The 21,177-nt window shown below is 40.2% G+C and overlaps 1 protein-coding gene across 3 annotated transcripts; it reads right to left on the bottom strand.

The window, feature by feature from the left end:
• Positions 1-144: 144 nt before the first annotated feature.
• hcn3 (hyperpolarization activated cyclic nucleotide-gated potassium channel 3) lies at positions 145-15,684 on the bottom strand. 3 transcript variants are annotated; one of them, XM_024444242.2, is made up of 9 exons: positions 15,386-15,684; positions 14,498-15,056; positions 6,224-6,428; positions 5,003-5,227; positions 4,155-4,316; positions 3,678-3,896; positions 3,202-3,348; positions 1,253-1,493; positions 145-901 (listed from the first exon to the last, which is right to left on the bottom strand). In XM_024444242.2, the coding sequence occupies exons 2-9, from the start codon at positions 15,022-15,024 to the stop codon at positions 699-701; spliced, it is 1,929 nt and encodes a 642-aa protein (XP_024300010.1). In that variant the 5' UTR covers positions 15,025-15,056; positions 15,386-15,684; the 3' UTR covers positions 145-698. The 3 variants fall into 3 exon arrangements, with proteins under 3 accessions (XP_024300010.1, XP_024300009.1, XP_024300011.1); XM_024444241.2 differs by having other exon boundaries at positions 15,544-15,684; XM_024444243.2 differs by having other exon boundaries at positions 14,498-15,684.
• Between the last annotated feature and the right edge of the window lie 5,493 nt (positions 15,685-21,177).

The raw sequence follows: 21,177 nt of genomic DNA, 5'->3' as shown, positions 1-21,177 counted from the left end.
GAATGGCCCAGCCAGAGCCCGGACTTGAATCCGATTGAAGATATTTCGAGAGACCTGAAAATAGCTGTGCAGAGATGGTCCCCATCCAACCTGACAGAGCTTGAGAGGATCTGCAGAGAAGAATGGTAGAAATTCCCCAAATTCTAGTGTGCCAAGCTTGTAGCGTCATACCCAAGAAGACTTGAGGCTGTAATCACTGCCAAAGGTGCTTCAACAAATTTCTGAGTATAGGGACTGAATACCCTGTTTTTTCTTTGTCATTATGCGGTATTGTGTGTAGATTGATGAGGAAAAAACCTATTTAATCAATTTTAGAATAAGGCTGTAACGTAACAAAATGTGGAAAAATTCAAGAGGTCTAAATACTTTCCAAATGCACTGTATGTGGGGGACTGGGTGTGAAGAGGGGGGTACTATACATTTTTATTTAATATTTTGTTTTGATGTACATTACTGTTATTTTATCTGTTAAAAAGGGAAGCTCATTGATATGTTTATACACTTGTTTCCATTGTAATATGCTTCTTAATAAACATATTTGAAGCATAACTTTTTATAAGTAGGTTCCCAAACTAAAAACAAGAGCAACATGTCCATTGACTGTCAGATTTTTATCAGTTGAATGCCCTCCATCTTGTCACATAGGTTTCCACTGTGCTGCCTGTGTCAGCTCTCCTCTATGAGCCCATAAGTGTCATTCAGTCTGCGTAGAAGCTCATGAAGGGTTCTCGCCCCTGTACCCGGTCCAGACGGTCCACAGCCACGCTCTCAAAGGCCCTCCTCATCAGCGGGTGCTCCTCCAGGACCTCGTTGAAGCTGTCCACACTCAGGGAGTAGAGGCGGCAGTACGTATCAGCCCTCACGCTTGCCGTCCGACGTCCACGGGTCAGCAGGCAGATCTCTAAGGGAGGAGAGGAGATTTAATTCAGTTTATCCCCATGTACTCAACATACATGTGATGTTTAAGGTAAATAATATTTCCCAATAAAGTTGTCTGTATAAAACAGTTACATTGATTGTTTCGCAGTGTTAGGATGCTAGGGTATTAAACAGAATTGAGTAAAGAGTAGGGAAGAAGAGTAGCGATATAGAGGAAGGCAAGGATAGAAGAAAGAGAAAGGGGAGAGTAGAAACATGACTTGAGGACAAAGGAAGAGAGTTGAGAGAAGAGTAAATCAAAGGGGTGAATGAGAAAAGAGGGTGTAACACATTGGTGAAGAGCGCTTTGAAACCAAACTCGCAAACAGCTCACCCCCAAAGTAGGCTCCATCGCTAAGCTGTATCTCTTTTTTTCCGCGGGGGAGCACGGTAACACAGCCGTGTTGGACAAAGTACATCTTCCGCCCCAGTGTTCCCTCACGTATGATGAAGTCATTAGGCTGAAAGACCTCAAAGCGCAGCTTGGTCAAAATCACCGTTACAAAATGAGGATCTGTATTGGCAAACAGTGGCATGTTGGCTACCAACCCACGGCAGTTGAAGCTCACAATTTCCTAATGGAGAAAAGAAGAGAAGAGAGGAATCATTAAGAACAGAATGTCTGTACAGTACAAGAGTACTGTAGATAGTCTGTGACAGTGAAACAGAGATAGACCACATCTTTGGCAAATATAAATAGTTTTCTTTGTCTTTCTACACTACCGGTCAAAAGTTTTAGAACACCTACTCATTCAAGGGTTTTTCTTTATTTTTACTATTTTCTACATTGTAGAATAATAGTGAAGACATCACACTATGAAATAACACATATGGAATAATGTAGTGTCCAAAAAAGTGTTAAACAAATCAAGATATATTTTATATTTCAAATAGCCACCCTTTGCCTTGATGACAGCTTTGCACACTCTTTGCATTCTCTCAACCACATTCATAAGGTAGTCCCTGGAATGCATTTCAATTAACAGGTATGCCTTCTTTAAAAGTTCATTTGGAAAGAACAGCTCAAATAAGCAAAGAGAAATGACAGTCCATCATTACTTTAAGACTTTAGTCATCTGTCAATACGGAAAATGTCAAGAACTTGAAAGTTTCTTCAAGTGCTGTCGCAAAAACCATCAAGCCCTATGATGAAACTTGCTCTCATGAGGACCGCCACAGGAATGGAAGACCCAGAGTTACCTTTGCTGCAGAGGATAAGTTCATTAGAGTTATCAACATCAGGAATTGCAGCCCAAGTAACAAACACATCTCAACATCTACTGTTCAGAGGAGACTGAGTGAATCAGGCCTTCATGGTCGAATTGTTGCAGAGAAACCACCACTAAAGGACACCAATAAGAAGAAGAGGCTTGCTTGGGCCAAGAAACACGAGCAATGGACATTAGACCGGTGGAAATCTGTCCTTTGGTCTGGAGTCCAAATTGGAGATTTTTGGTTCCAACCGCCATATCTTTAAGAGATGCGGTGTGGGTGAACGGATGATCTCGGCATGTGTAATTCCCACTGTAAAAGCATGGAGGAGGAGGTGCTACGGTGTGGGGGTGCTTTGCAGGTGACACTGTCTGTGATTTATTTGGAATTCAAGGCACACTTAACCAGCATGGCTACCACAGCATTCTGCAGCGATATGCCATCCCATCTGGTTGAGGATTAGTGGGACTATCATTTGTTATTCAACAGGACAATGACCCAACACACCTCCAGGCTGTGTAAGGGCTATTTGACCAAGAAGGAGAGTGATGGAGTGCTGCATCAGATGACCTAGCCTCCACAATCCCCCGACCTCAAACAAATTGACATGGTTTGGGATGAGTTGGACCGCAGAGTGAAGGAAAAGCAGCTAACAATTGCTCAGCATATGTGGGAACTCCTTCAAGACTGTTGTAAAAGCATTCCAGGTGAATCTGGTTGAGAGAATGCCCAGAGTGTGCAAAGCTGTCATCAAGGCAAAGGGTGGCAATTTTGAAGAATCTAAAATCTAAAATATATTTTGATTTGTTTAACACTTTTTTGGTTATTACATGATTCAATATGTGTTATTTAATAGTTTTGATGTCTTCACTATTTTACTACAATGTTGAAAATAGTACAAATAAAGAAAAACCCTTGAATGAGTAAGTGTTTTAAAACTTTTGTCCGTTAGTGTATGTTTGCTCCAACTGTTTTGAAAGGGGAAATGGCAAGTATGTAAGGGTATAGACAGAGAGAGAGAGTGAAAGAGAGAGAGAGACAGAGAAGAGATTGAGGTGTAATGGAAGAGACCTCCTTGAGCGGGTCGCTGAGTTCTCCCAGAATACTGTCTTCGTCAAACATCTTGCCCTGGAAGCGAATCTCATAGTACTCATGGATCCTCTGCCTCACGTCCGCCGGCAGCTTATGGAATGACATGTACTGCTCCACCTGCTTATACTGAAAACATGGGTTCCAGACAGAGAACATTGAGTGGGTGTGTTTAATTTGTTTTAACCTTATCCAGTAAGTCCTGTTGAGGTCAGAAGAACTCTTTTACAAGGGAGACCTGGCTAAGGGGCCGTCATTGTAAATAAGAATGTGTTCTTAACTGACTTGCCTAGTTAAATAAAGGTTAATTAAAACAATATTTAAAAAAGAGGGCAGCAAACTGTACATATTTGATGTAAAATGTAGATTTATGTGAACAACAAGAAAGAACAACAATGTACTAGAGTAGATTTTTCTCATCTATTTGTAAAAGTACTCTGCTCATGTGAGCTGGGTACCTTATCTTGATACTGTCGTCGGGAGGCGTCTATGGACTGAACCAGGTTGGCGGCATGGCCCAGAAACATGGCATAGCAGGTGGCACCCACAATCATACTCATGATAGTCAGCCATACGTCCGTCATGCCCTCGGGAGCCTGGGCACCATATCCTATACACAACATGTGACTCATTGCCATGAACAGGGCATATGAGTACTGTAAATGCCATGTGGAATTCTGTGAAAGAGAGAAACAAGGGGTGAGGAGGCAAGACTGAAGTAGCAAAGGGGTGTCATATTGAATAGGATGAATTCAATGTGCAAGATAATTTGATTGCTTTCTTACCTGGCTGATTATCTTGCTAACTATGTAAAGTAACTTGTGTTACTTTACATAGTGGAAGGTGTTTTGAAAGGTGCTTAAAATAAAATGTATTATGATTATTTATTGTTATAAACCACAATGAGAATTCGCCAACTTCCAGTCCTCACTCACCACCATGTTGTTCTTGGTAACCCAGCAATCTGGTGGGAAATCCTGCAACATGGGCACCATGAATTGCATGCAGCCGTCCCAATGGCACAGCAGTAGCATCATACCAATCAGGTTTACTATACGCACAACAGCACTGGCCAGGTCATAGGTCATGTGGAATATCTGAGAGGGAGAATTTGTTATAGAGTTATAGAGAGGAATTTCAACACTGGCAAGGACTTACAATGGTTGTCTCCAAAATGGCACCCTACTCCCTTATTAGTGCAATACTTTTGACCAGGTGCCATAGGGCTCTGGTCAAAAGTAGTGCATTTTAAAGGTGACAGAGTGCCATTTGGGACACAGATTAATTGGTATACACACTCACATGGTAAAATCACTCAGTCAAAGATTCACTCATACTGTCTAGAAATTGATCCAATAGCCATACCTCTCTATTAGCATGAATACAGTGAGCTCCAAAAGTATTGGGACAGTGACATTTTTTTGTATATTTTATACAAAACCTTTTCTACCCTAAAATGGGGGGACTATGTACAACAAGTGCTGTTATTTCACCTAATATGAATGAAAATACCCTTAAGTTAAATTATTTCAACTGCAGGTGCTGGAGTACAGAGTGTAATAAACAAATATGTGTCACTGTCCCAATACTTTTGGAGCTCATGCTAATAGAGAGGTATGGCTATTGGATCAATTTCTAGACAGTATGAGTATGAGTGAATCTTTGACCGAGTGATTTTACAATGTGAGTGTGTAAGTACACAGCGTTTACGTATATAGCCTTATCCTACATGAAATATGCTCACAGTCCACAATAAAACTCTATCCTTCCCCCTCTCCCTCACCTCCTCCCACTGATGGATGTAGCGGATGAAGCGGGACAGTCTCAGGAGGCGCAGCAGGCTGAGGATCTTGGTGAAGCGGACGATACGGAGAGCACGGGCCGTGCGGTACACATCCGAAGCCTCCATCTGGGCCTCCAGGTCCACTATCAGGAAGATGTAGTCCATTGGGATGGAGGAGATGAAGTCCACCACGAACCAAGTCTTCAGATAACGCATACGGATCACCTATGATTAAATTATTGATTGACTGATTGATTTGACCTTCATTAAATCACTGACTCAAACTGTATTAAGCACATTTCATACAATAAAATGCATCGGTGCAAAGGGTTTCACCTAGCTACAAAATGAATAATAACAAATAAAACATATATAATAATAATTTCTAGACAAGGTGTAAATAGATATTGGTAGTAAAATAACAGTGGACTTGAGAGGCTAATGCAGCAAAGCCTGTCACTAGCAATAACACTCCCGGCCAGGCACATATACTCCCCACCGGAGACTGGGGTTCAGATGCACCATTGAGAGCATCTTGACTGGCTGCATCACCGCTTGGTATGGCAACTGCTCGGCATCTGACTGTAAGGAGCTAAAGAGGGTAGTGCATACGGCCCAGTACATCACTGGGGCCGAACTCCTTTCCATCCAGGACCTATATACCAGGCAGTGCCAGAGGAAGGCCCTAAAAATTGTCAAAGACTCCAGCCACCCAAGTCATAGACTGTTCTCTCTGCTACCGCACAGCAAGCGGTACCGGAGTGCCAAGTCTGGGACCAAAAGGCACCTGAACAGCTTCTACCCTCAAGACTTAAGACGAATGAACAGTTAATAACATGGCTACCTGGACAATTTACATGATATATCCTGATTGCCTAGACACTTTTATCCTTACCCACATGTACATACTGTATTATCTCAACTACTTTTTACCCCTGCACATTGACTCGGCACTGGTACTCCTTGTATATAGCCTCTTTATTGTTTTAATTGTGTTACTATTTCATTTTTTGTTTAGCAATTAATTGTCTTTTTAACTCTGCATTGTTGGGAATGGGCTCATAAGTAAGCATTTCAAAGTCAAATCTACACCTGTTGTATTCTCAACATGTGACCAATAAAATTTGATTTGAAATACCTGTGTCCACCCTTCTTACTGTTCTCCCATTTGCCAATATCCCCCTTTGTTTCCAGCTGTTTTGAAAATGAGTGAAATGTAACCTTGGGGTCCAGGATGATCTGGTCGTCTCCCTCTAGGACGCCCGTGCGGAAGTTGAGGACCAGGTCGACCAGGAAGCAGGTGTCAGAGATGACGTTGAACGAGATCCAGGGCAAAGTTTTCTGGTCTTCAAAGAAGGTGATGCCCCAGGGGAGGATGACCAGGTTGCACATCATCAGGAGTAGCATCACAATGTCCCAATAGAACCTGGATAGGACGTTGAGGTCAGGGAGTTGGGAAGAGCACAAATAGATCTGGGAACAGGCTGAGAGAGAAGTCCATTGTTACATCTTGTATTTCCACATCAAATTAAAGTATTGTGTTTCCACAGTATGTAAAGTTACTGTCAAACTTCAGGATCCAAAATAGTGAAATTGACTATGGCTCTTTCTATAAACGTAGGTACCAGAGAGGCTTAACTACACCGAGCAACTTGTTATAGCTGTGTCAAAAAACATTACTGTTCTGTCAATGCATTTATGGCAATGTAAATTGTTGTTATATCATATATTAAGCATTAATCACTGAAATCACACATCTAACTTGAACCCTGTAAGAATCCTGGATATAGTTGTTGGACAGTTTTTTTGCATAGAGGTCTCAAAAATGCAGTGTAACTACATAACATTTCATAACTCTATATGCTGTTTTTATTTTTTAATTTTTTTTTTACTTAACCTTTAACCTTAACTAGGCAAGTCAGTTAGGAACAAATTCTTATTTACAATGACGGCCGGTTATGGGGTAAAATAGTTTTCATTGGCACACAACTCCCCCCAAAATCAGTTGGACAGGCATTTCTTTGATTTCCATAGACGGGCCCATTTTTTCACGGGACCTCCTATGTGCGCACTTGCACGCATTTTTTAAATGGGTGTAATAGTAAAGACCATAGGCAACTCGTGAGTTTCAGGTTTGGGGAAGTTTACAATTTATCCTACCATTTCTACCGCTCTGCGTGCCAGTTATGAATATTTATATATGCACATTTTCGTGGAACAGTTTAATTTCCATAATAATCTTTTTGTTTCTCAAAATCATTGTCACGTGGTTACTCATACAAATCTGAAGTAAAATGATAAAAATGTAAAATTCCAACTATGGCTATAGCCTAGCCTCTGCCATATGGACAAATTGATACACTGTGATCTAGCCTCTGCAATATGGACAAATTGATACACTGTGATCTGCTAGTCGATTACTTATCAACTAGACTCCGTAACATCATCCTTTTCAATAGAAAGTGCAAACATAACGGCATAACGTTAAGTTCTTAACAGTCAAGTCATAACATTTGAAAAAGCATGACATTTTATTTTTACTTCAGTTGTCATCTTCCTTTTTTTATACAAACAGAGGACAAGTTAACACAGTCTCTTGCTTACAGAGTAAGCCTGTCCGGTGGCTTGCACAGCCGACAAACCCATGAGTAACTATTGGCTCTGACAGGGGTAGGATTAGGGCCACGAGCTGGAGAGCTTGGTGGGGTAGAAGCCTCACCTTCAGTTGGCTTATGTCTCAATTCTGCGCCCCTTACCCTTTAGGCCTGGACTGTGATCCAGCTCATCTAGGTGAGTGTATGGCGTGTTCTGGTTTGTCTGCTGGCGGCTAAATAAAAGAGAGCATATACTGTAACTGAGAGATGGAAATTATAGGCCTATACTCTATCATTCATTAAGTAAAATACATAGGACTAAAGCCGACAAAATAAAAACAGTAGAAAATATCCTGATGAAAATGTTGGTTCTTTCAATCAAATGAATCTCTTCTCTGTCTGTCTGTCCCTTTCTATCTGTCTTGACTTGCGCTATGGCTTGTGAAGTTCAACATTGTATCAAGAGCTCACGCTGTAGTTAACACCTCTTGAGTGCAGGGGGCAGTATTTTGATTTTTGGATGAAAAACATACCCAAATTAAACTGTCTATTTCTCAGAATCAGAATCTAGAAAATGCATATAATTGTCAGATTAGGATAGAAAACACTCTAAAGTTTCCAAAACTGTCAAAATATTGTCTGTGAGTCTAACAAAACTGATATTGCAGGCGAAAACCTGAGGAAAATCAAACCAGGAAGTGGCCTCTATTTTGAAAGCTCCATGTTCCATTGCCTGCCTTTGCTCCATTTAAAGGGATATCAACCAGATTCCTTTTCCTATGGCTTCCCCATGGTGTGAACAGTCTTTAGACATAGTTGCAGGCTTTTATTTTTAAAAATTAGCGAGAAAGATCACATGGCTGGGTGCCAGCAGCGTTTTGTATGCGCAACAGCTTGGAGCAGCCATTTTCTCTCTCTCCTATTAAAGAAGCTACATTCCCGGTTGATATATTTTTTTAATGACATTTCCACTGGATATATGGGGTCATCAGATCATGATATATTGCTCTTTCACATCGAGGCTTGGTGATTATCGAGGCAGGGAGTGATTTTTCAAATACTGAGGAACTATCATTCCCAATGGATGTTAAAAAAATCCGACTTTGTTGACTTGTTTGAGGCGAAGAAAAAATTAGTGGTGAGCTAAACCAATCAGGAAAAATACATTGCCAAATGGGCACTTTCCTACATACAGTACTGTATGCATGCATTCTGGAGACGCACCATCTTCGCCACAGTTCCATCCTCTTAATGAGGCAACCTTTTTTATTGTTAACCTTTCTCACATTATCTTCACACATATTTTAGACGTGTTTCACTGACAGGTGCTACTCAATCAGCTAGACCTATTGTCACGTGCACTACCCACATTTCGGGCTTCCCAAACACACTTGTGATTTGAAACAATCCACCACAAAAAAAATGTAAGAAGCGAATGATCCTCTGAGGCTAAGTCATGCTCCCTGGGGAAGTATTTTGAATGATTTGTATTTAGACAGAAGTAATTGTAGAATTTTGGCGAATCATCTATTAACTTTAGGGCAATCCAGCATCCTAACATTGCACTGTGCTCCCGCCAACTTTCCTTTCCAATTCGCAAGAGGTTGAAACCAGAGATCAATATATAATGACGAGATGCTCATGTCTCCGCCCAAACAATGGATATTTGTCCAAGCGACAAGCTTGGGTCTGCATATTATTCCCATAGAAATGCATTGGGTTTATACTGGACAGATTTAGGCGAGAGTGAGCCCTCTCGCTTCACCTCATCCACTCTGCTAAAACTATAACACCAGAGAAAGCATCCGAGCGAGCAAAACAGCGCCCCTCTAATATGTAGCCCATGTGTCTGATGCTGTCTGGACAGAAATAGTATGACATGGCATAGTCTTTTGGTCCAAACAGCATCAGATACATACACGTACTGATACAGAGGGGCGCTGTTTCGCTCGCTCGGATGCTTTCTCTGGTGTTATAGTGTCTCGGTCAACTAAATTACCATTATTTCAATGTTTTTGGATGGGCAAGGCAGTACGTTAGAGTGGCCAGGCCCCCTAATAGGCTAACCACACCGCTCGCGTCGCATGCACGAGCGTTGCAAAATACATGTAGAAATCTATGTTATTCTATTGTTGCACCCACACTGCTCGCGTGCGCCAATGAGTGTCTGCGTTGCCAAAGGCAAAAATAGAAATCAGTTCTATTTCTGAGCAGATCGCGCTGCAAGTCCTGCCTCTCCCATCTCCTCATTGGTTTATAGAAGCAGGTACCCACGTACCATCTCCTCATTGGTTATAACCACGTGGGTGACTGAAAGATGAACGAGGTCAGTGGCGGTAATGCACCTAATTTATGAAAGTTGCCAATTGCAATATAAAGTCAAGAGAAGAAAAAGCCTGGAAGGAAGAGTGATGACTAGAAACGATTTGGTTGACAGTTTTATGCTTGGATTAATTGGTGGAGTAGAGGACCTTGTGCATTTCAGGTAAAATAACAACTTAATGTTTATATCCCAGGACAAATTAGCTCGCAACAGCAAGCTAGCTAAATAGGCTAATTAGCTAGCAAGTGCAAGCTAACTAGCTAAATTGCCATAAATGTTTAATGCTTTTCGACCTGTCCCCAAATTAATATAATTTGTTCAGAGTTTGTTTTGATATTTTAACCTGCATGTCATGATCGCGTTTGGTGTGGGGGGACAAAATAAATGTATGCACGATGGCACACGCGCGCAGCCGGTTTGGGTTCCGTGTAAGGCCCGCCCATAACGCCGGCCCTGGCTGTTGTCATAGTCATAGCGCATGCGATGCAACAAAAGCCCAAGTGCAGGAAAAAAAGGTGTTCTGGAGGAATGTCCAGAATACTTTGGTGTCTTATTCGTTACACCGGTGAAGACAGTTGTGCCTGGATCCACGTTGGATCTAATATCCCTAGCGAATTGATGCTGATCATCTGTTGTTGTCTGCTTGATTTACAGTATGGTCTCGTTAGATTTAACAGAAAAAGCATCAAGGTAATGTTTTTGTGCCTCGGATTGGACACCGCGAGTCATACTGTGCAGTGTGCGCAATTGTGTAATGCGCAAAATCTTACGGTATCCCAAATTAATTATATTTACAACAAATTACCATGCCTAGTGGGCTTCTTCAAAATATGATCTAGTAATGAAATGGTTTCACCCCAACAGAATAAGTTAACCTGCTATTTTAAACAATACAAGGGGCTTGAAGTAGTCTAACGTTACTTGAACTATATTTTTTTGACCTTCAAGGCCTACCTGAAAATCATACATGTGGTATTTGAAAAGGCCTTGTAATTAGCGTAGCCAATGTATAAGTTCTCCTGGTCCCTTATACGTTTCCGTGAATCAGTTTTTGTTAGAGATGTGCCTGGACATTTTTGTTTTTTTCCCGTCACTTCAATTGAGTGGTGTTGCGCTACTCTGTTGCCGTAAAACCATGTGCGGTTATTACGAGGACAACAATATCCAATGCTGGCTTCAACTTGGCCAGTAACCAAAAGGTTGCTGAATTGAATCCCCGAGCTGACAAGATAAAAATCTGGCGTTCTGCCCGTTCCCCGGTAGACTGTCATTGTAAATAAGAATTTGTTCTTAACTGACTTGCCTAGTTAAATCAAGGTTAAATAAAATAAAATAAATAATAATAATAAAAATATAAAAAATATATATATATACAGTGGGGCAAAAGAGTATTTAGTCAGCCACCAATTGTGCAAGTTCTCCCACTTAAAAAGATGAGAGACAGGTGCCATTAATACAGGTAACGAGTGGAGGACAGAGGAGCCTCTTAAAGAAGAAGTTACAGGTCTGTGAGAGCCAGAAATCTTGCTTGTTTGTAGGTGACCAAATACTTATTTTCCACCATAATTTGCAAATAAATTCATTAAAAATCCTACAATGTGATTTTCTGGATTTTTTTTTCTTCTCATTTTGTCTTTCATAGTTGAAGTGTACCTATGATGAAAATTACAGGCCTCTCTCATCTTTTTAAGTGGGAGAACTTTCACAATTGGTGGCTGACTAAATACTTTTTTGCCCCACTTTATATATATATATATATATATATATACACACACACACACATAGGCTACAGAAAAATGAATCCAATTTATTTAGTCAGGCAAGTCCACATTATTCTCACATCTTTTAGAATGTAATAATAATTTGAATATCAATGCAAGTAATCATTCTTAAAGTGGCGATGGCCTACTTCTTGTACAATTTTTACATGCTTTTTTGGGGGGGTGGGGGGTTCTATATTAGGCCTTATATGTACAATTAAATCAATTATACAATTGTATAATATTGAGGTCCTTAAATTACAATTAAGTTTTCGAAAAAGTCACCGAAAGTCCTTGAATTTGACTTGCCAATGTCCGTATGAACCCTGCTTGAAGGATGTATGTTGTTGTATAGGTGGAGTTATGGGTCAATTTACATATATTCCTCGAAATACTCATGTGGAACTGCATACATTTATTTTTTTAAATTCTACCCATTTTGAAATGTTGATCCCAATGTCACACATTGGCCCCATTATTTATAGAAAGACCCATATCTATTGTATGACATCAGCATTTCCCCTGTTCTAAATGCTCTCGTAACTGTCAGACACTTGTTGCCACTAAATTTAAATGTATGTTGAGTGAAATTTGAACTCAAGTGACAGGAGTACCCCTTGACATAATAGTGTCACAAAGATAAAGGCCAAGCAAGCCCATCCACTCAGAACAGTGATAGATGTCCAATGAGTTGTTTCTGAGTGCTACTGAGCCTAACACAGACACTCCCTGCTGTAAAAGGAAAGCCATTCATTAAAAATGTACATTACACCAAGTAGGCCTACAGCATCCTCAGCAAACTTCCATGAAGAGAAACAGAGGGTCTGCTACAGTACAATATAAATTGGTTTAATAATGCACTAGTTAGTACACTAAAGCTCTGAACACTCCAAGACTTCTACAGTACATACAGAGATGACTGCATGTCGTCACATAAGCTCTCATTGTCTCATGTCTAGGTTTTCAATGTGTACTTGGTTTGGGTGTAATTGCTGTCCAATGTGGTCTCAGTCACTCAGTGGATCTCTTTGCCACTGAATGCCTGCGTCCAATGGCACCCTATGCACTACTTCTGACAAGGGCCCTTTGAGCTACGGTCAAAAGAAGTGCACTATAAAAGGTAATAGAGTGCCAGAATAGAGTGCCACTTGGGATGTAAGCAGTGGTGAAAGTAGATTTAATTTCTTCCTGGTACGGGACCTCATATGTGTGCACACACTTGTGTGTGTACAAACATTTTCTATTGGCTTAAAAGCAGTGTTGGGGAAGCTGCTCTGAAAATATAGTTTACCAAGCTACCAATTACATCAAACTGGAAGAAGTTGATCTACACCAAAGCAAGTAAAATATAGTTTTCTTAATTGAAGTTACTTTGGAAAAAGTTTTCATGCGGCTGACAGGCAGTAATGATAAATTATAGTGTAATAGCCTAATAGTTTTCTTGACATCTTTGTTTTAATTATTGTAATAGGCTCATGTCTTACCGGTACGTTACCCTGTACGGACACTATTTGTTTTTTTATTTTGCCGTTACTCCATACCGTACCATACCAGACCTTACCGGCTTACTTTCCCCCGGCCTCCCTTCCTCTAAGTTTTTTTTACCTGCACTCAAGTAATGGCAGTTTAAAAGTAGCTGTTTGTAGTTGTACTGTAAATCCACAACAAGACAGTATATTCTCACTTGCCCTTATTTGAGCACGTGAAATACTGTTTCAGAACAGTATTTCCTTTTTAGATTGATAACATTGGTAAAGCAATCAATTGGATGTGTAGATGTATGTTTTCAAAACCCACCCCCATTAAAGTGAAGGTTGAACATAAGGTTGCAGAGGGCAGACCTACAGTAATCTTCCTCTCATCTGTCTCAGTATTTATGACAGGGCAAGATTGAAATTATGGGGTTTCTTCTTGTTGGCAATAATCCCTTAGCATGGATTTAACCTCACTGTCTGGCATTGACCTATATATTGTTGAGTATGTGTGGAAAATGTAGGACGTGTATATATAGACATTAAAGCCACTGCCACAGCCTTTGACTGGCTTTACTATATGTTCCATGAAAAGTGTTTGGATAAAAATCTTAAAAACTGAACCCACTCCAATTGAAAACGATAAGATTCTTCAATTGATTGCAACTTTTGTGGGAGTTTGGATTAGTACATGCATGGGATTTTAACATTTCCTTTAGGGTTAGGTTTACAGACAGGGCGAGACAAAGGTATGCAGGGTTCTGCTCTAATCCAGATGATCTCATTCAATATACTGTATCACTAATCAAATCCCTTTATCTTCTTATCGACAGTGCAGGCTGACCTTGAAAAATAAATCATAGCAGATTTTTACCCTCTAACATCTGTCTACTTCCTGTACACTTGGGGACAGTTTCCAGTACAGAAGTCAAGCCTACTCCTGGACTAAAAAGCTTTTTCAATGGAGATTCTCCATTGATCTTGCTTTTTCTAGACTAAAAAGCATTTTCTTGCTTTTGACTCCAGGACTAGGTGTAATCTGAGTCCAGAACACTGCCCTTGATGTAACTAGTTTGTGATAGGCCTAAATAATAAAGCATTTTTGAGTTTCTATGAAATGTTTAGAAGTTATGGACAAGAAATAGCATGTTATCATGGATGGTTCTATCTAATCTGAACAAAAATTGCATCATGGATGGTTTAATTTGAACTGGATTATTAATCTGAGTCATTGAAAAATCTTTTTGTCCTCCCCCATTGGTCTTGCCAGTCTAGGCTTCTTTTTATTTTTCCAATCCTCTGTGCTCTCTATGTAGCCCTGTTCCACTCCCACTTCTCTGAGTTACCTGAAGTCACTGTAGGGGTGGATGATCCACACTCCAAAGGATTTGACCCTGGCCTGCTCCGCTGCCACGCCCTTGTGACTACCAAACATGCGCAGGGAGAATTTGTTGACCCCTGGCTGGAGCAGCGCCCCAAACTGCCTCTGAAAGTAGGTGGACTGGTCCACATGGTCATTCTCCTCCGTCTCTGAGGCCTGAGTAGAAGTGATGACTTCTGCTCCTTTGGAGAATGTGGTAGTAGCGGTATTGGTGGTGGTTGTGTCAGGTTCTGCTGACACCCACAGTTGGCCCTTGGGATCTGCTGTGGTGCTGTGATGGTCATTGTATTGGGAGTTGACAATAGAATTAAGTCTCTTACTAACATTGCTCCCTAGATCTTCCTTTTGGGAGGACTGGGAGGATGAGCTCCATGTGGCAACTGCGTGGAAGCTGCCCCTGGTGCTGCCTCGGTGCCTGGACTCCCCATTGCGGGCAGGGCTCTCCCCCACACCTGTCTGTCCATCAATACTTCTTGTAGGACTAGTATCCATCTTTACACCATGTAGGTTACCTTCATCAGCCCCTGAATGACAGAGGATGAGCACAGTCTCTTTTTCTTCCAATATAAAACACAGAAACTAGATTTCTATATATGTTTTTCAGAACTTGCCTCAAGGAACAAGACGACAGTAAAAACAAATCGGCCTATGCCTATTTTGGTCAGCCTATAATGCAGCCCGTCGAAACGCGCGAATGCAAGCTAAAACTGACCGACTCGCCCGTCTACATATCTAATTTCTAACAAAACCCAACATAAATATAGCTTGATGCGTACATTTGACATGATTACTGTTCAAAAGAAAACTTCGAATCAACAATATGCATTTGATTAAATCCTTAAAATTTGGCAACCTTTTCTTGCGCGCAGTGTCCTCCACTTGATAGCCTAAATGTCCACAGATAATTCCTCCATACATAGGTAGGCTAGCTCAAAGAAAAGTTGCCATGTTGCTCAATAAATACTTTCTCTTTAGTTCTATTACAATTAGTATAAAAATACAAATAAATACCCCTTGTTCAGTGCATGCGACGGTTCTTCTAAGTGGGTCTTGCTCCTAAGCACTGCTGGTATGCGCATAAATAGCCTGCACAGATAAGTGTCTCAATGTAATCGGATTGTTGTCATGACGGCGGAGTTCCTGTCACCTCTCTCATCCTTCTACTACGGAATGTCCCGCTCCGACGGAGACTCGCGAGTCTCGAAGGCGCACGTGTCGGATTTGCAAAGTTTACCTGTTGCTGCAGGAGCAACAAATGACAGGGGGACAATACCAACATTGCACAAGTAGATGGAGATCTTAGAGGGGTAATCTTCCTTTTAAAAAATTAAGTACCGCCTGAAGTTACTAACAAAGAGTAGGCTAAACTAAACTAACTGAAGATTTATTGCAACATCTTGACCCCTATTGCTGATTATTCAAGGTGAATGTAATAAGTTACATTACAAGCAAAAATATTGTAATCAGATTAGATACTTTAGAAAACTATACATATTTTTTTAGGGGGTAGATCAGCTTTATTATTGCAGATTGTAGTTTTATTTCCAATCCCCCAGATGTTTTTTGTAAATATATACAGTACCAGTCAAAAGTGTCGACACCTACTCATTCAAGGGTTTCTTTATTTTTACTATTTTGTAGAATAATTAAATCATCACATGGAAATCAACACATGGAATCATGTAGTAACCAAAACAATGTTAAAAACATCAAAATATATTTTTGATTCTTCAAAGTAGTGACGCTTTGCCTTGACAGTTTTGCACACTCAACCAGCTTCATGAGGTAGTCACCTGGAATGTATTTCAATTAACAGTACCTTTTTAAAAGTTCAATTGTGGAATTTGTTTCCTTCTTAATATGTTTGAGACAATCATTTGTGTTGTGACAAGGTTAGTGTGGTATACAGATTGCCCTACTTGGTAAAATATCAAGTCCATATGTGACCGACCACCTTGATTCGGTCTTATGTAGCAACATTGGAAATTGTGTTGTTTTTTAAAAACTTTGAATGAAAGCAGAGAAAGAGCTACAAAATGGTATATTATACACTGTATTTGAGGAACAATGGGAAAGTAATTCGGCTTTGAAAGTTGATAAACTTCAATATTGAGAAAATGGCCTTTGAATGTTTTGGTACTACTGCTGGAGAGCTCTCCTTTGTCTACACCAATTCAGCATTGTTCACACCCTCTTAAGCCAGCCCCACCCATTTCTTTAATAACCTCTTACAGCTACCCCCCTACTTTTTTCAATTTCCACCTGAAGACATACCCAAATCTAACTGCTCAGGCTCAGAACCAAGGATATGCATATTCTTGATATAATTTGAAAGAAAAGTTTGTGTAAATGTGAATTTAATGTTGGAGAATATAACACAATAGATCTGGTTTAGATAATACAATGAAAAAAACATTTTATTGTTGTATCATCTTTAAAATGAACAAGACAAAACAAACATTCAGATAGAGGATGGGGACAATTTCGGTGAAAAACATAAGAAGGCAACAGTACTTGTGCAAAGTTTCAGAATGATAACTTCCAAAATGAGTGTGCTTATGTGACATTTATCATGAAGTCACCCAGGTGTCCCACACAAGTAGCCCAAATGTACCCAAGTGGCCAAATTGGTGAAGTTATACATTGAATGGAATAACTATATACAAAATACCAAAATGGTATTCTAACACACCCCCCCCCCCCAAAAAATGGAGAAAAAACATTAAGAAAAAATATATAAATTTACAAAATAACACTTTCAATATTTGGAAGACCCTCAGTCCTCTACACAATATTGTGCTGCTGATGCCAGGTGCCATAGCAGTCTCTTTCTGTTGTGAAGCAGAGGGTCACCAAGCATGTGGTGCAGGTGATGTGGGACTTCATTTAGCAAAGAACACATCGACGCCTCCATGCTGTGCCCTTTTGGCCCTGAGGCACATCCATGCCTGCAGAAATACATTTGGGCAAATGAACACCACTTGTGGCAGGAGCTGGATGAACCAGCTTCAGTGGGGGATGGACACCTTGGCACTGGGGGCTCCCATTCGGAGTCAGTGTCACTGTGAAAGAAAATGTTCAGTTAGAATAGTTTCACATATGAGCCCTGTATCAACAGGTATAATAAACATATACAGTGCCTTGCGAAAGTATTCGGCCCCCTTGAACTTTGCGACCTCTTGCCTCATTTCAGGCTTCAAACATAAAGATATAAAACTGTATTTTTTTGTGAAGAATCAACAACAAGTGGGACACAATCATGAAGTGGAATGACATTTATTGGATATTTCAAACTTTTTAACAAATCAAAAAACTGAAAAATTGGGCGTGCAAAATTATTCAGCCCCCTTAAGTTAATACTTTGTAGCGCCACCTTTTGCTGCGATTACAGCTGTATGTCGCTTGGGGTATGTCTCTATCAGTTTTGCACATCGAGAGACTGACATTTTTTCCCATTCCTCCTTGCAAAACAGCTCGAGCTCAGTGAGGTTGGATGGAGAGCATTTGTTAACAGCAGTTTTCAGTTCTTTCCACAGATTCTCGATTGGATTCAGGTCTGGACTTTGACTTGGCCATTCTAACACCTGGATATGTTTATTTTTGAACCATTCCATTGTAGATTTTGCTTTATGTTTTGGATCATTGTCTTGTTGGAAGACAAATCTCCGTCCCAGTCTCAGGTCTTTTGCAGACTCCATCAGGTTTTCTTCCAGAATGGTCCTGTATTTGGCTCCATCCATCTTCCCATCAATTTTAACCATCTTCCCTGTCCCTGCTGAAGAAAAGCAGGCCCAAACCATGATGCTGCCACCACCATGTTTGACAGTGGGGATGGTGTGTTCAGGGTGAGCTGTGTTGCTTTTACGCCAAACATAACGTTTTGCATTGTTGCCAAAAAGTTCAATTTTGGTTTCATCTGACCAGAGCACCTTCTTCCACATGTTTGGTGTGTCTCCCAGGTGGCTTGTGGCAAACTTTAAACAACACTTTTTATGGATATCTTTAAGAAATGGCTTTCTTCTTGCCACTCTTCCATAAAGGCTAGATTTGTGCAATATACGACTGATTGTTGTCCTATGGACAGAGTCTCCCACCTCAGCTGTAGATCTCTGCAGTTCATCCAGAGTGATCATGGGCCTCTTGGCTGCATCTCTGATCAGTCTTCTCCTTGTATGAGCTGAAAGTTTAGAGGGACGGCCAGGTCTTGGTAGATTTGCAGTGGTCTGATACTCCTTCCATTTCAATATTATGCTTGCACAGTGCTCCTTGGGATGTTTAAAGCTTGGGAAATCTTTTTGTATCCAAATCCGGCTTTAAACTTCTTCACAACAGTATCTCGGACCTGCCTGGTGTGTTCCTTGTTCTTCATGATGCTCTCTGCGCTTTTAACAGACCTCTGAGACTATCACAGTGCAGGTGCATTTATACAGAGACTTGATTACACACAGGTGGATTGTATTTATCATCATTAGTCATTTAGGTCAACATTGGATCATTCAGAGATTAACTTCTGGAGAGAGTTTGCTGCACTGAAAGTAAAGGGGCTGAATAATTTTGCACGCCCAATTTTTCAGTTTTTGATTTGTTAAAAAAGTTTGAAATATCCAATAAATGTCGTTCCACTTCATGATTGTGTCCCACTTGTTGTTGATTCTTCACAAAAAAATACAGTTTTATATCTTTATGTTTGAAGCCTGAAATGTGGCAAAAGGTCGCAAAGTTCAAGGGGGGCGAATACTTTCGCAAGGCACTGTATATAGAGTACAGGGAACATAAGGTTCAATATATTATTATAGACCTGCTAGATCTACTGTCTTTATTATATTACAACAGACCAGCTGTATCTACTGTCTCCATTTCACTTTGGCCATTGTTGTGGGCCTGCCCTCCCCTCAACAGCCTCAAATAGGCTATTTCAGGTGGGGGGTGGGTTGGGGCGGCAGACACACGCATCACACATTTCACTACATTACATTACATTTTTATATATTGCTACTAAAATTAAAATAAAATAAAAATCACAAATAATATTTTATTAATTTCAAACAACGGCATTAGCATGAGAAGAATTCACCAGTCCAAAAACAATGTCCAAAAAATATTCCTCCATTTGGGAATTGTTAAATGAATCATCCTCCAACAATCTGTGTGTACATCTAAATATATAGACATAGATTTAGCTTTCCCTGACTTAGTCGCCATACTGATTGATATATAAACAGCTGAAAATGCGCTTTACCAAAACAACGCTGTGCGTAACATGCGTTGCTCCTTCCAGTATGAAACTTCAATGGCGAATGACCCTCTTTACGCCGGAGTTTACTACATGGGTTGGTCTTCCAACACATAAACATTACATATTGCCGTTTACCTCAGCTCATTGGCTATCTACCCAGCTAGATTTCAAGACGATCAGTGGTCATTGTGTTAAAATACAGTCAATCAACGAAACAGTGGTCATATCATTGGTGCACAATGATATCATTACTTGTTGATTTCAAATCGGTTTCTTTCAGTCAATACGTCCCGCGAAATGACCCATCAAGTTTGGTTGTGTTCCAAACAAACCAGTTGATTGCAATGAAACCAAACATGACTGGAAAAGTCACGTTTAGTGTGTGTATTTACATCGAATGTGTCATCGAAAATGGAATGAGACGGAATTCACGACACAAGCGGTTCACAAAATGTTTCGTGTTAGGCTATAAAAATGGATTTTATCAAACAAAAGACCATTCATTGTGTAACAATGAGCATTGGGATTGCAAACAGAGGAAGATCGTCAAAGGTAAATTTATTGCAGTTTGTGATTTTGTTACGCCTGTGCTGGTTGAAAGAGTATTTTTTTATGGGGATATATCCTCAGATAATCGCATCGTATTCTTTCGCAGTAAATCCTTTTTTAAATCTGACAACGCAGTTGGATTAGCAAGATTCTAGGATTTCGAAACATGTGAGACACTTGTATTTTCATGAATGTTTAATATGACTATTTATGTAGCGATCACCGTATGTTGTCGAATTTCATCCCGCTAACGGGTTCGGTGCGCAGAGAGTTTAATGCAGGGATACATGGTTAAATAAGTAGCCTCCGACTTTCCCCAATGGTGAGCCACTTCACTAATGAATTATTATATGATTATGAAACTAACCTTCAATATATGAGACTGAAGGACTGTTATTCAGGCTAAGGAATCAAAATATAGAACCTTAGCTTACCATCACGGTGTCAAACAATGGTGTTTGTGGGATTATGGACTTGAAACTTGTGATTTTAACTTCCATAATGAAGGTTTGAAAGTTAGTACACACCGTCTTTTGAAAACAGGTGTTAGCATTCATGCTTACATGACAGCTTCCAGTTGGAAATTATATGCACTCACAACAACTCTCCCCTTCCCTTGTACAGTGATATGAGAGAACTGACTATGCTATAACTGAAGAACAATCTGCTATTGGAGAATCCCACCAAGAATGCATATTGCCTCATTGACCATTTCTCAATGATTCGTACAAATAGTAATTCAAATATTTGTAGAATCACATTTTCTGCCAAAACCTCGCCTCCGATTTGGAATGGTCAAATCATTACAATGGTAATCAAGTCGATTTAAATATTTACTATATAATAGAAAGTACTAAACT

This window comes from Oncorhynchus tshawytscha, linkage group LG13 (genome assembly GCF_018296145.1).
Source record: "Oncorhynchus tshawytscha isolate Ot180627B linkage group LG13, Otsh_v2.0, whole genome shotgun sequence".
NCBI lineage: Eukaryota > Metazoa > Chordata > Actinopteri > Salmoniformes > Salmonidae > Oncorhynchus > Oncorhynchus tshawytscha.
The sequence above is the reverse complement of the archived record's forward strand: the minus strand, read 5'-3'. Positions and strand labels throughout refer to the sequence as shown.

Coding starts and splice junctions, on each gene's coding strand:
- hcn3 (XM_024444243.2), bottom strand. CDS start 15,024: ATGGATACTAGTCCTACAAGAAGTATTGATGGACAGACAGGTGTGGGG. Junction 6,429..14,497: donor CACCCCTACAGTGACTTCAG/GTAACTCAGAGA, acceptor CGTCCTATCCAG/GTTCTATTGGGACATTGTGA. Junction 4,317..5,002: donor ACATCCATCAGTGGGAGGAG/GTGAGGGAGAGG, acceptor TCTCCCTCTCAG/ATATTCCACATGACCTATGA.